We start from the raw sequence: 27,479 nt of genomic DNA on the forward strand, positions 1-27,479 counted from the left end.
AGCAGCATTAAATCAAACTTTCACAGGCTTTGAACGTTGAACTATATTTGCTATAACTATATAGTAGTGCTACACTATAAGCATGAATAGAATGTAACTAAATATGAAATATTTATCGTCAAATTACATATTTTTGCTGCGCTCCATGTGCATCTCATGACATCCCATGAATACAGCCTGACTCTAAACTGACCATATGTGAATGAATATGTAGGTAGTCTGTGTCACCTAAGAACAGCTAAAATTGTTTTGTGGCTAACCTGAACTCATGAATGTAAGCAGCCTGAGGGGTGCTGAATAGCGAGTGGAAGTTCGAAAATAGCCTGTAGTCTTTTGCGGGAATGTATTGAATTTACAATTTAAAATTGCATGTATCAGGGGCCAAACCTAATATGCTAATGAGAGATGCTGTGTGAGAACAAAATGCACAAATGTATCTGCTGCTGATCCACTTTAGTACAAGCTACTCATTTTGTATAAACACTTAGTAAATGACCCTGAGGTGAATGGCCATTAGAGAACAACATAAACAACAAAGTCAATTGTTGGGTATTGCACGTTTAAAGCTGCACTGAATAATTTCATGTCCCTGGTTATATGTTGCTATGTCGAAAGTTAAACTAAATGGTCCTAAAATGTGGATACACACATTTAACAACATGCTCCTATAATGATCAGTAAACCACCATGTTTGCAAATGATTATTTGGATGAGGGCCTCATGCTTGGTTAAGTGTAATTAAAAAGCAAAATCTCCATGGACACTCTGCAATGTCCCACCCCCAGCAAAGCTATGAGTCAGGTCTGAGGAGCCATTTTTTCACCAATTAAAAACCCCTGTAAGGAAATTCATGCTTTGTTTTTATTTTTCTCTCTCTGTCTTTCTACTTATTGGGTGAAATATTGCGTCACATCGCGTCGCTGCAAGGTTTAAATTAAAATGTCCTTTGATGGCAGCTTGTTTTTGATTGGTATTTTACCACACAATATGACAACATATTTTAAACTGGCTACGTATGTGCAAACAAGTGCGTGGGTCTAACCTTATATGTTGTGAACAAGCAGGAGGAGCCCCCCTCAAAGGTCTGTTTGAGCTACATTTCATCCTTTGTCTGTCAGATTGATGGCCTATGAGATGGATGATGTTCTGTAGCGCTGTGTGGCATTGTCTTATCCAGGCAGACACAAAGACCCGGGACACTTATCATCGCAGGCTTATGTATAGGGAGCAAGGGGCAGGGGGTGTCGGGGAATGGAGAGCCTCTGTGATGGTGGTGCTGTAGTGGAGGTGGGGGTCCTCCCGCATAAAGCGCTGGGGACTGGTTGTAATGACAGAAGAGGCAGATGGAAAAAGCTATCTCCCAGGACGACCAGCCACAGCTACCATCCGGAAGCCAGCGACAGACTCCAGAGGTGGAAAATGTGGAGGGATGTCTAAAGGATCTATTTGTGTGCATGTATTAGATGTACTATTATGGGAAATATGAGGAGAATGACTTGCTGCTCGGGCCTTTTAGTTGCACGCACGTTTGTGATGGCAGGTGGTAAGGTTTTGTGAAGTCTGGTTTGGGATTAAGTTTGGTTTGTTGGAAATGGTGCTGTGTGAATACAAGGGGATTAGTGTAAAGAATTGCTTCGTTGACTGGTTGTATGTGTTGCTGTGGGGGTCTGAGGGTCACATGAGGATGTATGGATTGTATATGCACCAAAACAGCATTATTCGTGGACATTATCTGAGTGCTGTAGGGCATGCAAGATTTTTTTTTTGTAAATATGACCTATTTGTATCCTCTATATAACAGTTGAAATCATTTATTCACAATTAGCAACAAAACATTGTACTTCTTGTAAAAGTAATTCATGTTTACATTAGGGCTGTCAAATTTAAAGCTTTTTTTAAGTGCATGTATTAATCGCATCATGCATGTTATGACCCCCTGAGCACACACATAACCTGAAAGCACTTGTATTAACTCCATATTAAGACAGGAGTGTCCAACCTTTTGATGAGCTACTTTTATGTAACAAAAGCAACAGAGAGCTACTTATCCACAATGGGAGACAGGGCCTTTAAGGCAGTTGCCCCTAGACTCTGGAACACCCTGCCAGAGTCCCTGAGGGCTCCCCAGAGTGTTGAGACCTTTAAAAAAAAAGGCCTGAAAACACATTTATTTAAAAAGGCCTATTCTGACTAATTTGTTTGTGTGCTTGCTTTGTTTTTCTATGTGAATGTTCTTTTGTTTTTATCTGATTTTATTCATCTGTTGTAGCACTTTGAGGGTTTGTTGAAATGTGTAAAAGTGCAATATAAATCAAATGTATTATTATTATTATTACTTATGCATCAAAGAGACTTAATGCTATGTCAATAAAAAATGCTATAATTTGTATCTGAAATGTGAATGTATCAAGTACATGTAGAAATGTTGAAAGCCTTGGGTGAGTGACCAAGAAAGGTCTGGAGAGCGACTGATCGGAGATTCCCGTTACAAAGAATCTTTTCCCATAGAGCAGATGCTTATACATGAGTGTTTCATGTCAAGTATTAATGATAAATATAATTATTAGAGGAACAATTAACATGACATGACAATAATCAAAATATGAATAGCATCAGAGTGACATGAGCATATATCAAATAAGTGTGCCTGCTCAAAAACGAGTGTAATCTTATTTATGTCCAGTCCTTTCATAAATCAGAGTTAGCCCCACACTTAGGGTTGCTGTTTCCTTTGTCTAAAGCAAATTTGGGAAAATACAAAGGGACTCTCTCCTACTTCCCAATCCCACCACCTGTCCCCAATCAATTCCTATTTACTGCTTGTGCTGGCCTCCAGGATTTAAAGCTCAGTAACAGAACTCTGGAGGTGCTTGGCTTTTAAATGAATGAATGAAGGTTTATTCAGTTACAAAACATAAAACAAAAAGTATGTACTGCAAATTCATCACAGACAAGGCGGGTAACCGGAAGGTCTACCCATCAAAGATGTTACAAAAAACATATATTGTACAATATATTATATATATTATATATATATACTTATACACACATATACAGTACACATATTTTTCTTCTTTACTAAAATAAAAATATGGTAATTTGTAAATGAGTGGCATGTGAAACAGGTGCTTGTGTCATCACATAGGCCAAGGTCACTCCAGGTTTTGCCTTTTTCCAACCAGTTAAAGCACATTATTTTTAGCTGTGTCATACTGTGTCCTCATACTCTTTGAGAAAACAAAGAGATATGGAATATTTGGGAATTGGAAGTGTACACTGTGTTCACACAAACCCACAGTTCCCACGTTACTCCCATAATGCAGCACTGCAGTGGAAAAAAAGGCTTCCAAATCATCTCAATGCCTTGAACCATGTGCCACCATTAGAACACACAAAGAGACATGTGATAAATGGCGATTATAATGTCTCTCTGTGACTTTAATGAATTTATACGTGATGTGGGCCTAATGGAGGCTGCTGTGGAGGGGCTGGCGCGAGGCCATAACAAATGAAAAGCCTTGATTAGGACAGAATGAGCGGAGAAAAAAACGCCATTCATCTTGGTTAGCATCCTCCTGTGCTCTTTTATAGGACGCTGTTACATGGACTGTGGAGCCGGGGTGCCTGTCCCATTAGCGGGGCGTGAGTGGTCAGCGGCCCGGCGTTGACGGAGCGTCTGGTCGCACCGCAGTTCAACGCAGTGAATACCTCAGAGCAGGCTTGACTCCTGAATAACCTTCTGAGGTACCGGCAGCCTCACCCCTACATGACCCCGCGCGCACAAGAGGGGTGTGGGGGGGACTCCGGGGGGTACACAGACCAGGACCACAGCCAGCGCGAGGTAAAAACACTGACAGGGCTGTAGACTGGGACTGCTTCAAAAAAAAGAGCTTATTGCGAGCACATGGGGTTTTGACACACTTATTATGACAAGTCTTTAAAAATAAATACAAATCATAATAAATACAATGTTTTGTCCCCCAAACAGAGTGGAATTGAAGTTAGGCTACTTCTTACATTTGATGAATTCAGATATTTTCTCATATTACATTATCAGCTGTACAAACACAATGCATGGCCCACTATCCTATGTCTGTCTATGTTGTTTACCTCTTCTGTTCTGTTTACAGTTCTGTTTGCCCGTGCATATGACTGAATGTATTTTATCTGCACTCCTGCCTTTTACTGTAATTGATTAATTTTATGTTGATGTCCAGAGGAGAAGGAGGTTAGGTAACTTTGTGTGAACGAGCAAGAAAAATAGTGCTCAAGACAGAGCGAGTCAAAACAAGACTTAAAAATAGAGCTCAAGACAGAGCGAAATAGTGCTCAAGACAGAGCGAGTTAAAACAAGACTTAAAAATAGTGCTCAAGACAGAGCGAAATAGTTCTCAAGACAGAGCGAGTCCAAACAAGACTTAAAAATAGTGCTCAAGACAGAGCGAAATAGTGCTCAAGACAGAGCGAGTCAAAACAAGACTTAAAAATAGTGCTCAAGACAGAGCGAAATAGTGCTCAAGACAGAGCGAGTCCAAACAAGACTTAAAAATGCATATAACTGAAAGAATCTTATCTGCACTCTTGCCTCTTACTGTAATTGATTAATTCTATGTTGATGTTTTTATTGATTGTATTTGTTTTCTTATATTTATGCAACTGTGAAGCACTTTGACTTGCCTTGTGTATGAATTGTGCTCTACAAATAAACTTGCCTTGCCTTGCCTTGCCTCTTTCAGTTCATTTGACAGTGACTTACAGATAGATCTGCATTGGCACCAAACTTTCCCCACAAAATGCAATAGTACACTATGTTATTCTGTTGATAATCTATGGCTTTGACAACTCCGCCTGACAAACTTGTAGCATGTGATTCTTTTACAGTTTTTTGCAAACCTAGGCCGTTCCTTTGCCACAATGAAACAGAAGCAACAGAGCGCCGGCGATGTATTTCCCCTCGATCGTGTTGGAGCTTGATATCGACCACTGTTGTCATTGGAAGAAGCCCCGCTCGGCCGCCCCCCCTCGCTGGGCCCCTGTGTAGAGCCGCCTTGCAGAGAGTTCAGTCGGGCTGGGAGAGGAATGCGCTGGGATGCGGAGCTGCAGCGAATCGAGGAAATCGACACAACGACTCACACAATATGGACAGTAATGATCCGTATTTGCATCTCAGTAAGTAGCGACCGCTCCGGGACGTGTTACGCGCGGTCCCGTTTGAGTCTGGATGTTTGTGAGCGAAGTGCGTTCGTTTTCATGGCGTCTTCTCTGTCCCGCGAGCGAGCGAGAGCCGTGGAAGAGACTTTACGCGCTGTGTGTTCGCTAAATGTTGTTGCTGCTTCTTAGAGACTTTCATTTCTTCTGTTGAACCCCGTTTTGATGCGGGGCAAGTTGAGCTAAGTTCAGCGCCAAACAACACACAAAAGTCAGGTGATCTTGGTTGTGGCGGACCGGTCAGCCAAGGTCAGAGGTTGGCACTTTAATTGCGCTTATGTAATTTATGGGGCTGGTCGCGCGACTCTCGCTAAACTGTTTGGGACAGAAAGACAATTTATCGGTCTACAATCGTCGTCTGATCTTGTGAGGACTGTAAGCGACAGCAGGGGAGGAATGGCGGATCTTTCTTGCTGCTGAACAAGTTTACTCTAACCCTAAGCAGCAGCAGTTAAAAAAAAAGACGCACCCAGATCATCAGCGCTGCATACAGTAATACAGTAAACGTGACAGCCGACCTGGTGTGATTTCAGACTTTGCACTTTGTCTGATAACTTTGATGATTGACAGTCCGAACAGAAATCAATAGAGACATAGTCCAATTTGCAACAATGAAAGCACAAAGCTCACTGTGCCATTAACATGGAAGATAACAGGTTAACTTGGTCATAAATCTAAGACAGTATTGGAGGCTTTCTGAGTCAGAGACTGTGCAACAATTCATCATGTGATGTTTTGTCTCTTCCCCCTCTCTCTGAAAGACACTCATTGCCAAAGCACTGTTGTAAAATATTGTATCTGCGTCTAAAGCACTGTCATCATTGAATGGCTATAATAGAGTGACTATGCAAGCAAACAGATGAAATGAGCCTTTGAAGACAAAATTGTGCGGCCCATTTGTATTATCACGGATATCAGTGGCACCATTTGGAGAGCGCTGAAGATTGTTTCCATAATGAAGGGAGCTCCCAGGAGGATGATGGAGACATCTGGGAAGAGAGTGTGGACAGGAACGCTCACAGCAGAAGCAAGGCAGTGCTTCTTCTTCATGTGACCAGATTTCAACACAATAAAGGGCATATAAGTGCTTCTTGTGTGTGTGTGTTAAAACACTCCAGTTATGCAGTTTTTGCCTCGTGGCTGCAAATGCTTCAAAACACAAACGCTAGAAACAGATCTGTAAAGTTTAAACCTGATTTTTCAAATCACGAAGCATAGTTTCTATAAATAATTGTGTAATTACTGGTCATTACTGAAAAATGCTATTATTCGAAGCCAGCAATTTAGTCAAAAGGATTGTAGGGAAAATGCCAAGAGATCTCAGCCTTGGGGCCTGAAATGTGTAATTTATTAGTTGTTTTGAATGAGCAATGCATATAATAAACATGTACCAACAGAGGGCCATTCACACTAGTCATTATTTTGACAGTGTGATGGCTCTGAATGAATCGAAATGGGTTGCACAGGCTAATAATATCAACAAATGCTGCTGATTAGGTGCATATTGTTTCTTGATCCAGGAAGGGAGTCTTTCCCAGGCTTGTGTGTGCTGTGTCTGAGTAGGACTGTTGCAGTGTGGCTTCGGGCTGCGTTGAGTAGAATCAGCAATTTCTCTCTCGACACTTCAGCATTTTTATTTTCCATCAGTGGAAGTGATTCTAGACACACTGACAACCAAATGAGGGAAGTCGCAATAGAAAGGCAAGTAATTGAAGCCAAAAAGAGGGAGTGGGGGGGGGGGGGGGGGTTGCTCGCTCAGGGAAAGGGGTCATGCTAGTTGATGTGAACCCGCGGCGTAGCAGGGGTCAATGAGTCACCTTTTACTCACTCAGGAGCAAAGATGGATGGATGCACACCCAAGTTAGTCACCCGGACCTCACATTTGTTGATTTGCCTGCTTCTTCTTCCTATAGCGGCGGTGATATCATGTGACTTGAAGAATGTGGGTGGAACTGTTTGACTGTGAAATCCCGACAGCATTAGACCTGCTCTCCTGCTGACGATTGTCACGAACAGAGAGCATCCCCCACCGCCAGAGCTTCTCTCTCTCTCTCTCTCTCGCACTCACTCGCAGAAAGACGTGAACCACACAGGTAGAGGAAGGGACGGGGCTCGGTGCAGGTAGTGTTGACATAAGGATTCTATAGACATTAGCACACAATGCAAAGAACAGGAGTCTCACTTTTTAAGGAGTTTCACAGTGCAGGGATTTCAACCGTTTCACACCAAGGCACCTCAGTTGTTTAGGTGTAGAAATGCGCATTCACTCACAACTGTTTATCAGGAATTCTGATTATATAGAATAAATACTAAGTAAGGACACAACCTGAAAATCCACATTAAGCGTATTGACTCTACATTATATAATTTAGTGCAAAAATCGACTTTGTTCATCTCAGGTTTTGCTTCACATGGACAGGCCTGTAATTACCATGGTGTCAGAACATCTGCGCTTCAAGAGTTAAAGGGCAATTCTATCTAGTTCTGATATCCTCTTCCAAGACTCACTGACTGACTCGCACTAAACCAGGTCTTAGACAATGTTTGAATTTGTATATCCATAGTTACAGGAACACTTTTAGACTGGTGTGAAGGACTGGGGGAACAGACCTAAACAGTTACCAGAATACTCCCATGCAGGATCCAAGTATCCTGTACAGGTGAAACTCGGAAAATTAAAATGTCGTTCAAAAGTTAATTTATTTCTTAAAATGTGAAACTAATATATGATATAGACTCATTACTTGCAAAGTGACATATGTCAAACTAGGGCTGGGCGATATGGCAAAAAAAATAAAAATAAAAATAATATATAAACCTCAGAGCAATTTTTTTTTCTTCCCCAGTATAATTTATGATACAAAAATCTTCCATTGTTCAAACACCAAAACTATTACTGTTCAAGAATTTGTTGTAAAAATGACAATTATTAAGACCCAAGACAAAATTGCCCTATGTCAAGCCTTTATTTGTAATGATTTTGATGATTGTGGCTTACAGTCCATTTTCAAAATATAAAAAATTTATGAAATTTTGAATTTGGTTTTTTTTCAAGCTGAGCCATAATAATCAGATGATAACAAAAGTGAATGCACTTTTAAACAATTTTCCGAGATTCACCTGTATATTGAAAAACTGTCAGATGGGGGTATGTGGTCAAATTAAGCACTGGTTCTCCCCAAATAAAGTAAAACTAATAAAAGAGGAGTCATATCTATCTCTATTTAAACTAGGACAAGTTGGAGTTGCCGTAGTAATTGTGCCTGTACCTACACCACATGTTAGGGTCGTGTGTGTGTGTGTGTGTGTGTGTGTGTGTGTGTGTGTGTGTGTGTGTGTGTGGGATAAAACGAGGTTGTAAGGGGGGCTGTTCTGTGGGCTAATTGTCAGTAATTAGTCATTAGTAAAGAAGGTCAGAGCCTTGATTTACTTGCAGCTTTAATCAAGCGCAGAGTCTTGCGAGGCCCTCGGGCTGCGTCACCGCTTTAGTTATGGGATGTATACAGACAAGTAATTGGTCATAACGCAATTACAACATATGCGCAACATGTGGAAGAACCAGTCTCTATGGGAGGATTCAACCAGTGCTTTCAATCCCCAAAATGCCCTTACAAATATATCATACGTACATTTTCTCCGTGAAAGTTGTAAAATCTCATATTTATGAATAGGATATTGCATTAGGAAAGTTACAGATGAGTTTTGACCACAACTTACCAGTTCCCACGACTTGCCATTGTTTGTAAACAAAAAAAATCAGGCAGAGTAGACTTAAATCAGGCATGTTTTCCCGCCTTAACCGAGAACATTTTCTCCAGTTCAACTTTAACCAAATCTAAAAGCTGCTTGAAAATAAAACATGTCAAAATAAAAACAAAAACTAGGCGTGAATAAGGATCAAAGGATCAAGGATAACCATCAAAAGAGCAACAAAAACACCAAAACACAAAGTTAAACAGGCAACAAAAAAGTGATGATCAAGTGTCAAAACGGTTACAAAAACGCAACAAAGACACACAAAAACAGGCGACACAAACGCTGCAAAAAAGTGGTGCAAAAACAACTAAGAAGCTACAAAACGTATGCGGTGACAAAGCAAGGAAAAAACATAGATCAGTTTTGTAGGTCTTAGCTTTCAAATGAGGTGTTACACTGGTCTACAGGCTGTGACCATATGGATTTGGAGAATGCCGAACTGGAGAAAATGTGCTCGGTTAAGGCCGGGGTTGGATATGAACTGTATCATTCATCAGTCTCTCTAGTGCTGTAGTGGCGATCAGTATAGGCCAGCTGACTGTCACGCCGGGGCTCCTGTTACTGGTGGCTGTCCTTCAAGAGCAGCGTGGACATTTGATCTGGCCTCATGCAGGTGCATTGGCCAAGGAGCCTTGTTGAGTCATGTCAGGAAAATAGCTCCACAAGGCGTCTCAAGTTTAAGTGCTGTCTGTTTGAAAGGGTAACACATCATTTGATAGGCTGGCAGCGTAAATTAAAAGGGGCAGCTGCACAACTTTGTCAGTGTTATTGGATCAAGTTGAAGGAAATATTAGAAACACAAGAGCTCAACCTGGATCAGCCAATGTGTTTCTGGCACACTGTCCCTGCAACCCTACTCAATGGCTGCTTTTATTTCCAAGCATGTGACGGAGATTGCATAGTTTATTTAGGTTCCCTGTGGCTTTGGCGTGCATTGTTTGAGTACCTTTAATGTGCTTAACTATGGACCGTTATATGCAGTGTTTTCTTGACCACCGCGAAAGACAATTCTTTACATCCTGGTATGCCGTTTAACTCTTAAGAACACAAACAGTGTGCGCAGAGGTTACAATGATCACTCTGCTACACTGCATGGGTGTTTTCTTCACATATAGATTGTGGACGTGCAAAAGTTACCATGTGAGTAACCCTTTTTTTAAATATTGAAATTGATACTGAATACACTTAAAACAGTTTTCTTTTTTCAAGACCCTATATCTGATTAATTTTATTTACAAACAAAACAAATAAATGGATAATTTGTGTATAATCTATTAGAATCTAACCTATTGTCTATCAAACCCACCACAGAAATGCTGTGATGTCAATATCCTTTCTGAGTAGCTGAACATTCCATGCCATTCACTGACTTGTGGCCTTGCGCTCGTGACTTTAATGTCAGCTCGCGCTCGTGTAACAGGTGTGTGGTACAGATAGTTGCAGTCGCTCCCTCAGAGGAGGCACATGGCAGGGGGCGGCCTCGAGCTGATTTGTGCTACAGTCACAGACTAACAGCGCCTGTCGGATTGATCTGTGCGAGGGATAATCTGAGTAATCCTATAACCAGCCCTGACTCCGCCTCTCTGCTCTCTGTGGCCCCGCCCCCCCCTGTGCGCACTGTGATCCTAGTTCAGCTCGTCTGATGCCGATGACAGGAGTGAGGAGCATACCTGTTTCATTTTAGTTTGACACTTTGCCAAGTGCACACAGGCTCAACTCTGGGTTGGTGTGACAGGCATCGCGCCAGTGCCACAGATTTGAGGCATGTGGCACCCGGCGGCATCACCTGCAGCTGGAGGGAGCCCCGGGAGGGACAGAGGCTACGGCCACTGTGAGTACACTTCTCTGTTGCTGAGAGAAAAAAATACAAAACTATATTATAGCACATTGGTGTCTGCACACTCACTGAATAGATCTGATGCTCGTGCTCTGTTGCTTTTCACTGAAGAGAAGCGCTAAAAGCTAGCCTTGCACAGATGCATTATCATAATTCCTCTAATCCCTATGCACTCTTTGGCTAAGTTTTTACTGGGACTTTTAAGTGAGCAACTGCCTTTTTGAATGTAATTCTGTAATATTCTCCATTTTGGACTGTACTAGCTGTGCTTTCCTGTTTAAAGAAAAATGCTACAATCCTGCTGAGCAGTCGTAATAAATTTAATGTCTTATCTACTACTGCATCAACATCCACTTGAACTTAATTCAGGATATGAGTGAAACCAGCGGTGACAGTCTTTTCAAACCTTAATCTTACTCAAACGCAGCCTCAAGTTGTTTTTGCAGTTGTCCTTGTGCTAACAGTGGTTTATGGTCTAGAGGAGTCAGGAGACCTCTTTACCACAAGCTCTGCAATTTCTTCTGTAACCTAGAAAGAGGCCGGCTGTTTCGTGGAAGCATCAGTTACCTCATCATCAAAGTCACAAGGGCAGGAGAGGGTTTGCCGAGGGGCCGGACCTGTTTGTCTGGTCAGCCTGTTCTGTCTCTGCAGCCAGACTTATGTTCTCTTTCTGTTTAAGTTCCATTTTTTATCACTTGCTAAACAGTTTTTATCTTGCCGCGGTCTCTGGCCTGGGCTCCTCATCGATCCACTGTAAACAACACACAGTCTGGTTTGTGTTTGTGAAGCATGTAAGGTGGTTGTAGAGGAAATATTTATTTTCATTACCTTGCCTGGAAATGGCTTCGAACAGAGGAAAGCAAGAGGAAGTATGTTTGTATGTTTGAGCATGTTTGAGTTGAATGGTGAGTTCACTGCAGGCCAAAACACGGGGTCAGAGGCAGAGCAATGACCCAAGCGTATGTGCAAAGTTAGACATCATTTGACAATATGAGAAAATCGTGCATTATATTCTCATGTATTGAAGAACAGTAATATTAAACCCGGATGTGAATGACACGGATCAAATATAGTCATGAACTACAGCGAGTCCATTTGTTTCAACCATACATGCGGACAACAGAAACAATGCTTTTTAAACTTTCACACCAGCACAGTTACAGGCTTGCTGTGAACTTCCTTCAGGAGATACACAGTATTTTTGTGTACTATTCGGTTATCCTGCAATACTGATGAGACGATTCGGAAGCATATTCAGCAGATGCACGTTCACTTTTAGCCCAAACTTGTTCTAACAAAAGTCAGCTCGCCTGCAAGTGCACAATGTTTATATCAACAGCACATTGTTTACTCAGTGTATGTAATCATAATTCCTATATCGCGCCACAGTCAAAAAGCATTTATTATCCAATGTTTTGAGTATTTGCAGAGATTAGGATTTGGGTTGCTTTGATAATAGAAGTGATTGGGAGCTAACCTGTTTTAGAGCCTGCCACACATCCATCCATTCATCCACTCGTTTGTGCTCTGTGCCAGGCTGGGCTGCCCCCCTCCGCGGTCTCCCACCTTCTTGACAGCTGGCCTGCTGAGCCGCAGATACTTACCCACTGTTAAGAGGATTTACTGACACAATTGATCAGACATCAACCTCATTTGCCACAGAAATGAGTGTTCATAGTGAGATGATTTGTCTCTCTTGTTTTTCCTCATGTATTTATTTTCTAATTGAGTCATTGGAGCCAGCGCTTTGTTCACACCAGAGGAGATTTGTTAATGACATGTTGAGCACATCTGAGCTCTGCAGGATATCTGTCTCTCGCTGTGTGCAGCGAAGCCAAACTTTTTCATATGAAATTATACCAAATAAATTGACTGTCTTTATCTCACAAAATGTACTGCATAATAAGATCATAAAGTCCATAGTCTACTGTACAGGCACTGGTCTCTAGACAGGTGATATTATTAGTTAGTGGGCCATGAGTTTATTGCATTACACCACAGTGGAGTGCTCCTTGTAGCCAATGCCCAGTAATTAAGAGTCAGGGATTTACAGGCTTTTGTGGTCTGTGGTGTTTCTTAAAACCTGTTAATCAGCAGATCACCGCGAGGCATTTGGCTTTGGCTAATTTGTTCCACATTTTATTTTTATATTTTTATTTACTGTCCTAGTTTTTCCAGCTTTACCAAGTAAAGTTTATTGTTTTGTTTTTTTCTCATGGGACACTTAATTCTGGGTGATAGTGCAAAATAAAAGTCATTTTTTTGTTTTAAGTTTTGGAGCATTAACATTTTGAGAGAAGACTTCAAAACTAGGACATGAATCCCATGCATTTCAGAGCTTGCTTGAATAGTAGAGGTCAAAACTGTCAGGGTTTTCGGGCCTTTTAAATAATGAGACCTTATGGAAAAGGATATTGTACCGCCTAAATACTTGCAGCCTTTGTGACCCTTTATATTGAGATTTGGATTTGATTGCGACTGATTGTGCGGCCCCGAATACTGTGCACACATGTCCATTAAGGCCACTTTGACTTTTACTGTTTCCTTTACTGCGATGTCATTGTGTTGGCAATAACAGTCACCTTGCTGTTGTACTTGCACTGCAGTATTTCCTGGGACTGATCATTACAACTGTGGTCTGCAGATAGAAACTCTCTCGCAGTTGGATCAGGGGCAGTTTGGCAATAGACGACCTTTGATTTGCAACGCCGGTGGTCAAAGGTGGATGTCACTGTCTCTTTGTTTGCTCTTAAATAGAGGCATGCTTTCTTGTACACCTATAGACTGTAATCAATATAGGGCTGTCTGGGTCAACATGCTCACGTTCCTAGTACTGATATTTGTAAAGATTAATCTGCGCTGGTCTTTTTGTTGTTATCTTGAGTGCATTTCTTTATAGACACGTGAGTTAGAGACACAGCAGCCGATTGAAGTGGGTCATATAGGGATAGTCTCCTCTGTGCTGTCCTGGGAGAATGCGTCATTTATTGAACACGTTGGCGGACATCCACGCACATAAACACAACATTTCACAAAACATTGTAGCTGTATCCTGCCTGCTGACCACTCACATGCTGTAGCCAGAACTGTGCCCCTCTGTTTGATTTATGGTGTTCAATAACAGCTTTGACTCAGAACATATGTGTGTTATGTTCAAAGAAGTGAGGGTTTAGTATTCATGACAGTCATGTGTAAAGTTGTGTTTGCCTGCAGGGTCATTCAAGTGCTTTCTCCAACCATAAAGTGGCAAAAATCTTGATTTACCAGCATCAATCTTCATGGTCTGACAAAAAAAAATGGCTGAGTTCCAACACTGTTCCCCGGACCACGTATTGATAATCCTGTGTCTTTTGCTATGGCTACTGTGAGCTTAAAGATATCCTTGAATGTTAAAAATAAATCAACAAATGCAAGGTGTTACAAGGACATGGACGTTGTAGAAGAACTTACCTCACATTCAGCACAGTACATCATGTACCGATTAGACTAAACTCTTAAACTTGCTTGCATATATTCATATAAGAAAGCTTTCTTTCATCCTGGCCAATGAATCTCATACATTTTTGGGCTCTGTGGGAGAGAGGGAGGCCCTGATACATTTTTGCTGCTGCAGATCAAATGCAGAGTGAGAAAGTGGGTGGGGCAAAAGTCTTTGCTCTAAACAGGAAGTTGCACAACATCTGTTCCTTGGCATACTGAGAGTGGCCAGCTGTGGGCTGCACTGTGTCTTCTTCCACAAATGTTAGACGGTGTCACATTCTTTAATGTTTCTCAAACCATGGAGCAATTATTTAATTTCCTATTGCTTCCTCTTGACTTAACATTTCCATGTCAAAATTAATGGTGCTAATCGAAGAAACTATAGCTGTTTTTCTTCTTCTCTCTATTGTCAATGCAGACATTTGTGATAAAAAGATCTTTGTGCGATGTGCACCTATTATACAGCCTTTTCATCAATTGTTGTAAGCTTTACTGTGACAGTATTGCTCCCTGAGGCTATGAAATGTGCTCATCTCTGTGAAGAATTGGGATGTTACAGTAAAGAAAGCTGTTTGCTATTTTCCAGTTTGCACTCACCATGTAGCTCCTCTTTTTGACCCATAACTCTTTCACTGTTTGTAAACAGAAAATCAGGTATAGGGCCTTTCAGTCCAATCCAGCTTGACTTGTTTCGCACTTTAGAAACAAAGTATGAAAAAGCTGAACACAGCTTTGAAGATCAATCACAAGAAGATTAAGAAAGTGCATAACAAACAAATACAATTAATAGTAATTTTCATTGGTTTGTTTAAAAATGATGTATTCCCCCCCCCACATATTCCAACAATGTCCTAATGTGTAAAATGAGCCCAGACCTTTTCACCACAACTGCCTCTAAAACCACTGAAAAAGTTGTTGATGTGGGTCCGAAGTGCCGTCAAAATGGAACCTGCAGTTACGCGTATGACCTGAGGTGGCAGTAGTGAGTATAAAATGATCAACTTGCATCTAGTCCCTTTAAAATTGAACAAAATTAAAAACATATTTTAATTAATGAACATTAATTAACAATATTGACGGTAATCAAGTTACTAATCATTTCATTTCCTGTTTTGCATAAAGACTTTAACCTTAATATATCGGTGAAGCCCATTGACTATTTACTTCCCTTGAGTTGAAAATTCGGTTAAAGCATATTGGTTGAACCCTAGTACAGATATAAGTGTCAAGTAATTAATTAAAGTAAAGTCACACGCAGCCCAGAGCCTTTCAATGAAGCCGATCAGAAGAATATTGGTTATTGCTGTTTCTATTTTTAGACAAATTCAACACATCAGTTTTTTGAATGCGCTACATCAGCAGCGTTCTTGAGCACACGGTGAGGCCGGATACTGCATTATCTGGCATCCATTCAACACTCGCCTTACTCCACCTTTGCACACTCATGATAGGAACGAGAAATATTCACATACCAGTATGCATGTCAGATGCTTTGTGGTGATGATACAAGCACCCATGTGTAATGCCAATTTAAATGTTTGCATATGGTTAATCCTCATTGGACCTGATGAAATATACTTAAGTTCTCATTTCTATGGAGGCATGTTGGAACAGTTCTGGTCGATCTTGCTTAGGAACATAGCTGGAGGATTAGCTTAGGATGTACATGTTTTCATGTAGAGGTTTTTCAAGTCCAAAACCTTATACTATGAAGGAAAAATGCTGAATGACTAAGTAAACATACAAACTCTATGAACTGCCTCTCCTGGTCTCAGCATCTGACCCTGTCAGGCCCTGACGGTGTTATATTTTAGCTCCATGCTTGCACTGTTACTTTGTGCTGTACCTGTTTCTCAGTTATGCTTCACCTGCGAGGACACACCATGGAAATTCGTTATTATGATGAAACAAAATCCTCGGGCTGCGGCACATGCATGATATTACTCACCGCGCCCTTTCGTCGCTTGAATGACAGCTTTTCTAAGTAGGTCGTCCATGTAAATGCCAGCCTGTCAGTTTATATCAATAGATGCACGGTCAGCAGTTGGCTGTGACTGAAGTCAGACAGGCTCTGGATATTTACACAACATCCGCTGTGGAAAATCATAAACCGAATTATTGGCGCACTCCATGTTTTCAGACGCAGCTGCCTGTTTGATGTTAGTTAATATAAATATAAATGGTCACATTGAACCAGGGCTGTGCTATTAATCAAAATGTAATCAAAACTGCATGCTCAGCTTTCGGCAGTTACTTGATGTATGAGTTATTGTTGCAAATTGTAATGATGGTGGCACTAAATACTTTTTTACTTTACTTGAGCCCTCATTGTATTTTAAAGTAACAGCTCTTTATCCACGTGTCGCTCCATCATTATATTTCTTGCTCCTCTAATAGATCTTCTTGCTCTTCTTCAGACTCGTCAGGCCCCATGAGCGCACACCCACACCACCCTTCGATGGGCGCCATGGTGGGCCACCCCTCTGTCATCAGCAACTCCAGACATCTGCAGTCCCCCATGTCCACGTTAGGACCCCCCATGAATGGCCTGGCCTCACCCTACCCCGTCATCACCTCGTCCATGGGCTCGCCCTCCGTGTCGCTGTCCTCCACGCCCAACATGAGCTTCGGGTCACTCAACAGCCCACAGGTGAGAGAAGAGCATCTGATGTGCGTGTTTTTTACTTTACTTCTTCCTATTATGGACATTTGACCATGTTATGAATTGTCCTAATTTGGCATCACCTGAAACCCATGGTATATATATATTAGAATATGTGCATATTTAAACACTGAGACTGAAATCTGAACTGCTTAACGAATACAAGAATCCCATGCATTTTACAACATGTTTGTAGAGATCTTAAATACAGAGTTACCTTTTCCTTTTCACAAACTAAGACCTCATGGAGACAAAGTATTTTGTTATGCGTTCGTCCCTGAATAAATACAGTCTATAAGATAAGATGAGAGAGCATCCCGGCAGCAGCACCCATTCAGTGCGCACCACTCTTCACTACTAAAGTGATCTACAAAATTGCACTTGGCAACAAGTAAAATTGTGATTTCGAGCCTTAACCCATGGATATCTTTGTCCACATAAGTTCAACGTTGTATTAATTGGTTGAAAATAGTGTGTTTGGATCTGTTGGGTTTTTGTTGTGGCATAATACCAGCTGTTGTCAGTCGTGTCAGTAGTAGAAGTTACAACAACTTTATTTGATTCAAAAACAATACTAGTTGTCTGTGTCGTTGTACAAAAAGTAGCACTTGATTAAGTTATTAAAGCAGCAGCACAGGAAATAACAATGGATACAAGGATAAAAAATGAATGGGGCTTTAAAAATGGTGAGCTGTAATTATAAGATATTACTCTCTGTATACAGTATATTTCCACAACATCACCACACTGTTGCTGAAAAAATATGTGACCTTTCAAGTACCACCGGGCCTAGATCGAGATCAAATCAGGAATGAACTGGGTCTAAAATAGATTTAACTTGAACTAAATTATGTCTGAGCTGAGTGTAAACCATAAAAACACTTAACTTAAATCAATTACTTAGAATATACTGTGTGAAATTATCTCTCTAAATAAAAGGTATATAGTCTAAAATTGCAGAGAACCCTGAGTAACACCTCAAGAAGCCTAATGATACACTGATACATGCACCATAATTTGAGAACCACCGCTGTAGTCTTTTAATTTTAAATGTAATGCCAAATTAAAATATGAGCCTACGATGATGTGATAGAATTTATAATGTTATTAATAGACGTTTACGTGGTTGGCAGAGCGCTCAAGCTGTCCTCCTAAGTTCTTATCTTGATCATGTGGTTGCTTTTTGGAATCTGTAACTGTGGGCACGAGATGAAGGTTAGGCATGTCAGATGTGTGAGACGCTCTGGCTTTCCCCTCCGTCTCCTATCCTTCTGACGACCTTTAAACTTCTCACGTAAAGGTCATCCCTGAGCGGTGCCAAAGCTCACATGCAAGACTCACTTACCTCCTTAGAAGACCACTGAAAATAAGTGGACACATGATTGAGCTCCCTTGGTTTATTAGGTCACAGTCGCTTTATGAGTCATACACGTTTCCCACATAGTTGCATTTTGTTTTTATTTGGTACTTTTGGAAGTAGATTTCATTAAAGGTGCATTATGCAACTTTTTATGAGAGAAAAAAAGTTCATATTTGTGTGTTTTTGACCTTGTAGCGACCCAGCGGCTGTATGAGTGGCACTTTTACTTTTGATCAGGGTGGCCTCTGCAACTCTACAGGATCAATTGTTTTGTACGTTTTCTGGTGAGAGGGTCCGTGAGAAAACCTCACTCATACAGCCGCTGGCTGTATGAGTGAGGTGAAATACGCATATATATAAACTTTCTTTTTCACATAAAAAGTTGCATAATGCACCTTTAAGTTTGCAGAGTATATACCATATACCAAGGTCCCGTGAACTGAAACTGTTTTTTTGGAGCCTGTTTGCTTATTTTTTTAAGTCCTGGGCAGGAGCTAGTTCACTTTTTAATCAGTTTTACCTGAAACTAGTTCAGGCTCAATTGTTTATCGTTACTATGGAAACAGCTGCAGTGGAGTAGTATAGAACGTGATTTAACTGTGATTTAATTGTTGCCGGACTAGGTGTGCATTATGTAAGGATTAAAAAACAAGGAGCCGTGCATTAGACGGTTATAATGCACGACGCGGAGTCAAGAACACCACGACCCTCAGCCAGACTATGGTATAACACTTTTTAACGGACACCTTCCAGCAAATCAGAATCGAGTATTTACCCAGACCATGGTATGAAAAATCATCATGCATAGCAAACACACTTTTATTGTCACAGCATAGTAGTTATACGCAGATATTCATCGTAACAGACATAGGATTGTAATAAGACCGTTGCCATAGATAGTAAAATTAAAAACTGAAACAATATTTTTGAAAACCACCAGAAATGTGCTAAAATGTACATGGAAATGTTTAAACAACATATTATCTTGTAGATCAGAATAAAAGTTGCAGTAGGTATAGTGGATACAGCGGTAAATAGAGTGAATTTGTGCGTTGAACCTTTCCTTCAATGCGCTCATGCTTCACAGCAAGAAGGTCCCTGGTTCGACCACAGGTCGATCAATGTGGAGTTTGCATGTTCTCCCGTGGCTGCGTAGGTTTCCACGGGTACTTGCCCTACCACTAAAGACATGTACAGTAGGCCAGGATGAATCATGTGTGTGCGTGAATGAATGGTGGTGGTCAGAGGGACCATTGGCTAGGGGGTAGGCCATATCGTATCGCGATAGAATTTTTTTGATGTAATTTTTTATATCGTTGTGGACTCCACATAATTTCTGTAACGCTCAGCTCCATCAGAGCAGCATAAACACTGACTGTAGAACACGGGGGCAGGTGCTTCAAAAGTAAAATGAAATGAAGGATGTAAACTGCTTGAGTAGATCATATTTGCGAGGAAATTAGTATGGTGCGAAAGAAAAAGAAAAAAAATGACTGAATTAATCTTCCCAATAGGCGTAAGGCTGGGATTTTGAAGTAATTTGTCCATTGTAAATTATATTGTCAAATATATTGTGATATTTCTTTTAGGCCATATCGCTCTGCCCTACCATTGGCACAGATGTGTTCTGTCAGTCTACTCCAGGGGAAACTGTAGCTATATACGTACGTTACCGCCACCATGTGTGGAGTGAAAGAAGAACAAATCCCCTAAAACTGTGTGAAGCACTTTGGGTCACTTATGTCCTGTGAAAAGTACTATACAAATAAGCTTCCACGTGGTGTCAGGAGGAGTGGCAGCCACACTGAAGAGACCCATCTTCCTTTTGGAGGATTACAACCTTTTATGTATGTTTTGGGTTGATGGGGGAAACTGGAGCACCTGGAGGAAACCCACCCAAACACAGGGAAAACATGCACACACCACTCAAGGCCCACACAGTCTGGGAACTGAACCCATGACCTTACTGTGGGGCAGTCTCCGTTCTGCCGTTGTGGCTGAGTGGTTAGAGTGTAATTGTTTGTCCATTTTTTCTACATGTTTGCGCTTTTGTCAGCCTCTTTACTGACACCCACAAGGCATAGAGGCCAAAGGGGAATTCATCTGGTCAAAAAGTATAAATAATGCATAGCACAACATGAGACGTTTACATTGTGTTGTCTACAACAACAAGAGATACAAAGAGCTATGGAGATCACTTCTTTAAGTGGTTTGTTTAAAATCCCGAAAAGCCCAGAGGAGTCAGTGCAGTGATGATCATATTGAGAGAAATTGATGCTCACACGAGTTTCAAAGGCTGGATTCAGGCCAATGCCACAGGCCTTTGCTGCAAACAAAAACATACATTGCATCCATGATAGTATAGATTGTACCGTCAGGGTCAGTGTGAGGTCCTCCATGGGACAACTAGCTTTTCTACAATGCCATGTTTCAAGGGTTAATCAAAGTTTATAGTCAACAACTTCCTTCATATAGATAGATAGATAGATAGATAGATAGATAGATAGATAGATAGATAGATAGATAGATAGATAGATAGATAGATAGATAGATAGATAGATAGATAGATAGATAGATACTACATAAACAGATACTGCATAAAACGATGCTACATAGAAAACAGACAGGCATATAAAACCAAACACTGATAACTTCTTCCACCTCTGTCATGTTACATTGATTTTAGGCATTAGTGTACCCAATACCATACATACTGGACATCATGTTAAAGTATGCATGATGCATCAATAATCCATAAGTGGTGCTTGTAGCTCATTACTGCTACAAGAACCACCCAGTGCACTTTCAAATTGAATTTTTTACTTAAATTTACATGTGTAAAATTAATTATTTGTGAGCACGGTGCAATCAAGTGCGCTGAAGAGGAATATCAATTGACCAAGCAGGGGAGTATACATGGGCTGAATGCTTATTAAAGGGAGACTGTCTCTGAACTGAAGAATGAAGACTTTGCAAAGGCGGAAAGAAATGTCTTGTAAATTTAGAATGGTGTTAGGTCATAGCCATGGTTTGGGACAAAATGGGCTCAATATTCAAAGGAGAGTGCACATTGTAAATAAGTGATAGGAAATGCCTGAGGTGCCTGGGAGGTGGATGCCATTTATGTCGCTGTGCATCAAATATATAGGACGTGGACCGTATGTAGGTCACGCCTGTTGTTTTTCAGCTGGAGTGCAGATGTTTTGCACATAAACAGACTCACAAATGTACAACACGTGCATGCATCGAGGCTGGCTTTCATCGCTCGGCTACAGGTCGAAGGGCACTTGAATGATAATGGAAAAGCAGACATAACTATCTGAGAGTATCTGAGGAAAACAGACTTGTTGCTTGGCTTTGACATATTTCATCTTTCACACTCAATGGTTTCTTAATTAAACAAATGGTGGGGAGTCCCAGTGGTTCAACAGGTCATTCACACCTCAGCATCTCATGTGGCTTCAAGGTCTTTCAGCTTGGCCTCTGTCTCAGGGTGTGTGTTCAAGTGTTAGGTCAGCTACATTACCTGTTTATTGTGGTCAAGTGTTTGAGCGCCTGTGAAATTTGTTCTTAATTTATTGGATGAAAAGGTGTAGCTATTTATCATATAACAGTTGTATTTAGTATGTAACGTTTTATATTGTACTGCATTTGGAAAATGCTAGTTTATCTCTCAAGAAAGCCTATTGAGAAACACAGGTCAACAGCGCCCTCTGGTGTCTCTTTGTTAAAGATACAGTTTGTCCCCACGTGACTGCCCTCAGATGCCTTTCTCTGACAGCAGACATAAAACCTGTGTGACAAGTTCTTGGTCACAGGCCTCAGCCCAGCCCATACAGCAGCAATTGAAGCATTTTCACAGAGACACATGTGGGAGGGGACAGAAGAAAGAGGTCCTTACGAAGCGGAAAACAACATGACAGAATGAAGGAAGTGAGAGAATGTGTCATGTGTCGTGCAGCACTTCTGACTGGCCTCAGTTTCCTTGTCTTTCATTTTCTCTAGTTTACTTTAGTCTAGAGCCTTGGTTATCGCTTCTTCCTTCCTGTCATCCTCAGATGAACTCCATGAACAGTGTTAGCAGCTCAGAGGACATCAAGCCTCCGCCCGGTCTCCAGAATCTGGGCAACATCAACTACCAATGCATGAGTCCCGGAGGCATGTCCAAGCACATCTGTGCCATCTGTGGAGACCGCTCCTCAGGTAAAGTCAGGACAATACTGAGTTCACATCAAATTGATCAAATTAAGTACAGTCAGTTAACCTGGTTCTGATTAAGCTTCTGAAAATGTAATATAAATATTTACATAACAATTGTTCCAATGTAGAAAAGTCATACATACATGTAACATACATATCAACATACTGTAAAAAGTAGTGGATTTATTTCAGAAGTTTAAAGGATTCTATATTGTATGATTAATTATATGTTAATTATAATATGATATAGAATTTGTTTTTCTTCATCTGAGGCGAGATATGTATCTATGCACGTGTGCATTGAAATAAACTCCAGAAACACATTTATTTTCCTATATTTGTAAAAAAAAAAAAATGCTTATGTTTTAGGGAAACATTACGGTGTTTACAGCTGTGAGGGATGTAAGGGCTTCTTCAAAAGAACGGTTCGTAAAGACCTGACCTACACCTGTCGAGACAGCAAGGAGTGCCTGATCGACAAACGCCAGCGAAACCGCTGCCAATACTGTCGCTACCAGAAGTGCCTGGCCATGGGGATGAAGAGAGAAGGTGTGTGTGAGTCAAGACCTAATTTATAACCATTTTACAGATTATTAGATTAGTATTCTGTTTGTCTATGTTTGTAGTATCTTTTTCTTGTCTATTTAATTCCTGAGAACCCATACACACATTTTGAATTATGTGGAAGCGCTGCAGAGAACTACCCTGTTGTCACTCACTCTCCTGTCAGAATCCGCTGGGATTGGTTACATAAAATAGGCACAGTTGAGGCAAGAAAACCTTTATGTGAGGCTTCCAACCCAAGATTGAAAATATATGTCATAAATATATGTCATACTTTCATTAATTAGACCTAGTAACACATTAAGTACAGTAATACATATTGAGAATAGCACAGATGAGTGATCCCCTGGAGGGTTTTGGTTTTAGAAAATTAAGATTGCAGACAGTGGATGCAATGCACTGTATTCCTTCTCGGACACAGTTGTGTCTTTTCTGGAGTCATTCTTTGTTTTGTATTGTTGAGACTAGAAAGGAATCTAGTAAATGTGTGTATGAGTAAATAAATACGTGCATAAGATACATCAATTTTTAAAAACGCTATTAGGTTCTTTTTATTGTATCGCTGAGTTACTCCGACATAGCACTTTACTCGTGGATCAATAAAGTGTCTCTAAGTCTTGTCTGTTTGTTGATGTGTAGCGGTGCAGGAGGAGAGGCAGCGTGGGAGAGAGCGAGGGGACAATGAGGTGGAGTCTACGAGCAGCTTCAATGAGGAAATGCCCGTGGACAAAATCCTGGACGCAGAGCTGGCTGTGGAGCCTAAAACGGAGACGTACTCTGAAGGAGGCCCAGGCAACTCGGTAAAATTATACACAAGATCAGCGTTTTAGTATGACTCTTATTGACAGAAATATCAGCCTCGTCACATAATTGCTCCATGTAATTTTTGGCCAAATTGAGAACTGAACTTTCCTGTTTTCATATTATTACCAATAGAAGTCCCTGTTTACTGGTCAATATATTGCTTTGTATTAATTCCATTGTTATTACACCTTTAAGTACCATGTTATTTATCTACCATTACTTTGTATTTACTATACTGGAATGTAAATTGCTACCACCACTACTTTTTTTGTCAATTCTTCCTCATATAAAGCCCACACAGAGAACAGCTCTCTTAAACCCTTGATGCAATAAACTAAAGCAAATCTAAGCAATATTAAGAATGTATATGATACAAAGGTGGTTTCCAACAGCACAGCTCCCTGGGGTTCCTCAGAGGCATTTGTAAGAAGCTTCACGATTTTGATTACATTAATTTACAAGTATGGGGAAAAAAACATTCAACATACTTATCAATAGTGTTAATTCATATATTAAAGGGGCTGCTGTTTATTTAGGGATTTTCGGGAGTTTTGACCCCCTGGACTTTGGGAATGACTTGAATATAAACAAACTTTATACTAAAATGTTACTAGGTTATAATGAGTTGAAGTGTTGCATTCTTCAGTGTTTTTTATATGTCTTGTTTTTTTGTCTCCAGACCAATGACCCTGTGACAAATATTTGCCAAGCAGCAGATAAGCAGCTTTTCACTTTGGTGGAGTGGGCGAAGAGGATCCCACACTTCTCTGAACTTCCTCTAGACGACCAAGTCATCTTGCTACGAGCAGGTGCACATCACACATTATTTTACGAGCGGTGCCCACGGCTCTTCTGTGGCTCTTGTAATTGACTGCTCTCCAGCTTGTGTCGTACACACATGCACGGGGAGCAGGGCGGAGTAAGAAGGGGAGCGGAGGATAACTCATGGTTTACTTGCTGGTGTTTTGATCATGTTTCTGCAGCATGGAGCTCTCTTTACTCTTTACTAGTGCGAGAGCAGGACCCAGCGATACGTCTCTTTTTGGAGACATGTATAGTGTTTAACTCACGAAGCTTACAAAGGGAATGCAGCAACCGCTCGTTGAAGTCTGCGCTGCTTGTAGCACACGCCTCAGCCGACCCGTTTTCTTTTCCCTAAGTGACGTCCTCAGGCTACTGTGTTGTGTGTGCAAGAGAGCCGCTTCGCCTTGTCTCAACCAACGCTGTCTTTATATCACTATGGGCCTGCCATAGAGATATAAAAACTGATCATTTAGGTCACTAACGGCAGAGCTCGGTCCGGATCCAGTCTCACGTGCCAACCTGTCCGGACCCGAACCTTGGATCCAAATTTTGGACCTGACTGTGAATCCCCTCAGATGAGCGGCTCCATGTGCTCTCGTTCTCTCCCTCTCTCCCTCTCTGACTGCAGCAGAGCAGTAAACTACTACAGCCTAGATGAACAGAAAAAGAAAGTCCTACCTGAGCGCCAAAACGCTTTTTATATTCTTAGAAAAGGGCTGAGAATGACTGAAATACGGCTCGCTAAAGTTTTTAAACTGTGGACATCCTAATTGAATATGCATGCACAATCGTAACGCACAAATAGCCTGGCTGTGTCCTGATCGGCAGCGAGCAGGTCAGAACCAGGACTACGCCAGGACTAAACCTGGACTAAACATGGACTAAACTAGGAGCAGTGTGTTGAACTGAGCAAAGAGGAGAAACACATCACTGTCACATTGTGTATATTAGAGGCTTTGCATTCTGCTGTTTAGGAGCAAAAAAATATGTTTAGAGCATAAAAAACACTAACAACAGGATTAAATTAATTGCATTATTTTCAAATCACAGTAATAGATTTAAAAAAGGCTTAAAATCCTCATATAACTGAATTAACCCAGTATGTTACCGGCCATTGCTTGACAATTTTGCTTCAGTTCGGACCTTGGTGACATTTTATTTGTGACCTGCAACTACAGTATATCAATGTAAGGGACTGGCCCACGCTCGCTTACATAAAGAAAGACGGCTCTTGCAATTTACAGGTTTTAACTATTGAATTCATTTCGATGGAGGGAGCTCAGCATTGCGGTCAGGGCAGTATCTCCTCAGGTGGGAAAGCTGCATCGGCTCATGTACAAATAAGCAACTCTTCTCTTCTATGTTGAAGTTTAGTACAATTAAAGTAAAATTAGCATGCACTGGGACTGAAGTTGTATAGGGTCAGAATTCTTAGGTCACTATGAAATATTTGTTCATAATAATGAGCTAGTTGTCAAGAATGTTTTATATGAAAACGTATATTTATGATCATTATCAAGTTGCTACGTAAAAACATTTAAAGAGGTCAGAACACTTTCTGATCCCACCTTATGCTGTATCTTTGAATGTGCAAAGTGTTAATGGTCAAACTGACTGTAATCTCTCCTTCAGGCTGGAACGAGCTCCTCATCGCTTCGTTCTCCCATCGCTCGGTCACTGTGAAAGACGGTATTCTGTTGGCTACAGGGCTCCATGTGCACAGGAGCAGTGCCCACAGTGCAGGAGTGGGCTCTATCTTTGACAGGTAAATAACGTGATTATCCGTTTAGTATTTATTGGAGACAAATCAAAAGGTAAAAAAGGTTTCTTGTTTATAATCATGTGTGTAATATTGTTGTGTCTATTTGCAGAGTTTTGACAGAACTAGTTTCAAAAATGAAAGACATGCAGATGGATAAGACAGAGCTGGGCTGTCTACGAGCCATTGTTCTATTCAATCCAGGTTGGAGGACATCCTTTTAATTTAACTGAATTCATCTCTATAATTAAATGCAGAATTATGTCAGACATTTCGAGTCTTGAATCTTTAAAAAAAATGTTTTTAACCAAATCTTGTCATTTTTCAGATGCAAAGGGTCTTTCAAATCCTTCAGAAGTTGAAGCTCTGAGGGAAAAAGTGTATGCTTCGTTAGAGTCCTATACAAAACAAAAATATCCAGACCAGCCTGGCAGGTAAGTCATTTCTATAACGCATCATGTCAAGCTCTATCTTGAAACTTAATATGTTCTTAATTTGTGGGTTTGCATGTGATCTTTTCAGGTTTGCAAAGCTCCTGCTGCGTCTACCTGCTCTGCGCTCCATCGGCCTTAAATGTCTGGAGCATTTGTTCTTCTTTAAGCTGATCGGCGACACGCCCATCGACACGTTCCTGATGGAGATGCTTGAGGCGCCGCATCAAATCACATGACACCAGCCCCCCTGTGCCCCCTGTACATACCCCTTTATGTCAGCGAGAGGAAGATACATAAAAGACTTGATCTAAACTGCAAAGCAGCATATTTTGTACCATGCAACTGTAATTAAACTTGAATTCAAAGTATTATGAGGGTTGAGTCAAACCAGAGGATGAGTACACTGTCAAAAAGAGTCTTTTAACAGATTAAGTTGTAAATAGATAATGTCAGGTTTTCAATGCATCCCAATGCAAATTGAAAATTATATTTTACTGTATGAAATTGTATAAAACGAGAACCATCCTTCCATTTCTAAACCACATCTGTGAATTCCTACAAAATAAAGTTATTTGAATTGTTACAAACGTTGTGTTGTGCATTTACTAAAT

At 40.8% G+C, this 27,479-nt stretch overlaps 1 protein-coding gene across 3 annotated transcripts; it reads left to right on the forward strand.

The window, feature by feature from the left end:
• Positions 1-5,013: 5,013 nt before the first annotated feature.
• Positions 5,014-27,237, forward strand: rxrgb (retinoid X receptor, gamma b). Of its 3 annotated transcripts, none has more exons than XM_079574592.1 (10): positions 5,014-5,169; positions 16,699-16,931; positions 22,362-22,506; positions 22,873-23,058; positions 23,707-23,867; positions 24,551-24,680; positions 26,308-26,440; positions 26,547-26,638; positions 26,763-26,868; positions 26,957-27,237. In XM_079574592.1, the coding sequence occupies exons 1-10, from the start codon at positions 5,139-5,141 to the stop codon at positions 27,102-27,104; spliced, it is 1,365 nt and encodes a 454-aa protein (XP_079430718.1). In that variant the 5' UTR covers positions 5,014-5,138; the 3' UTR covers positions 27,105-27,237. The 3 variants fall into 3 exon arrangements, with proteins under 3 accessions (XP_079430718.1, XP_079430716.1, XP_079430717.1); XM_079574590.1 differs by lacking the exon at positions 5,014-5,169 and adding an exon at positions 10,615-10,795; XM_079574591.1 differs by lacking the exon at positions 5,014-5,169 and adding an exon at positions 10,622-10,795 and having other exon boundaries at positions 22,873-23,052.
• Positions 27,238-27,479: the final 242 nt, after the last annotated feature.

This window comes from Gobius niger (assembly GCF_951799975.1).
Source record: "Gobius niger genome assembly, chromosome: 17".
Classification (NCBI taxonomy): domain Eukaryota; kingdom Metazoa; phylum Chordata; class Actinopteri; order Gobiiformes; family Gobiidae; genus Gobius; species Gobius niger.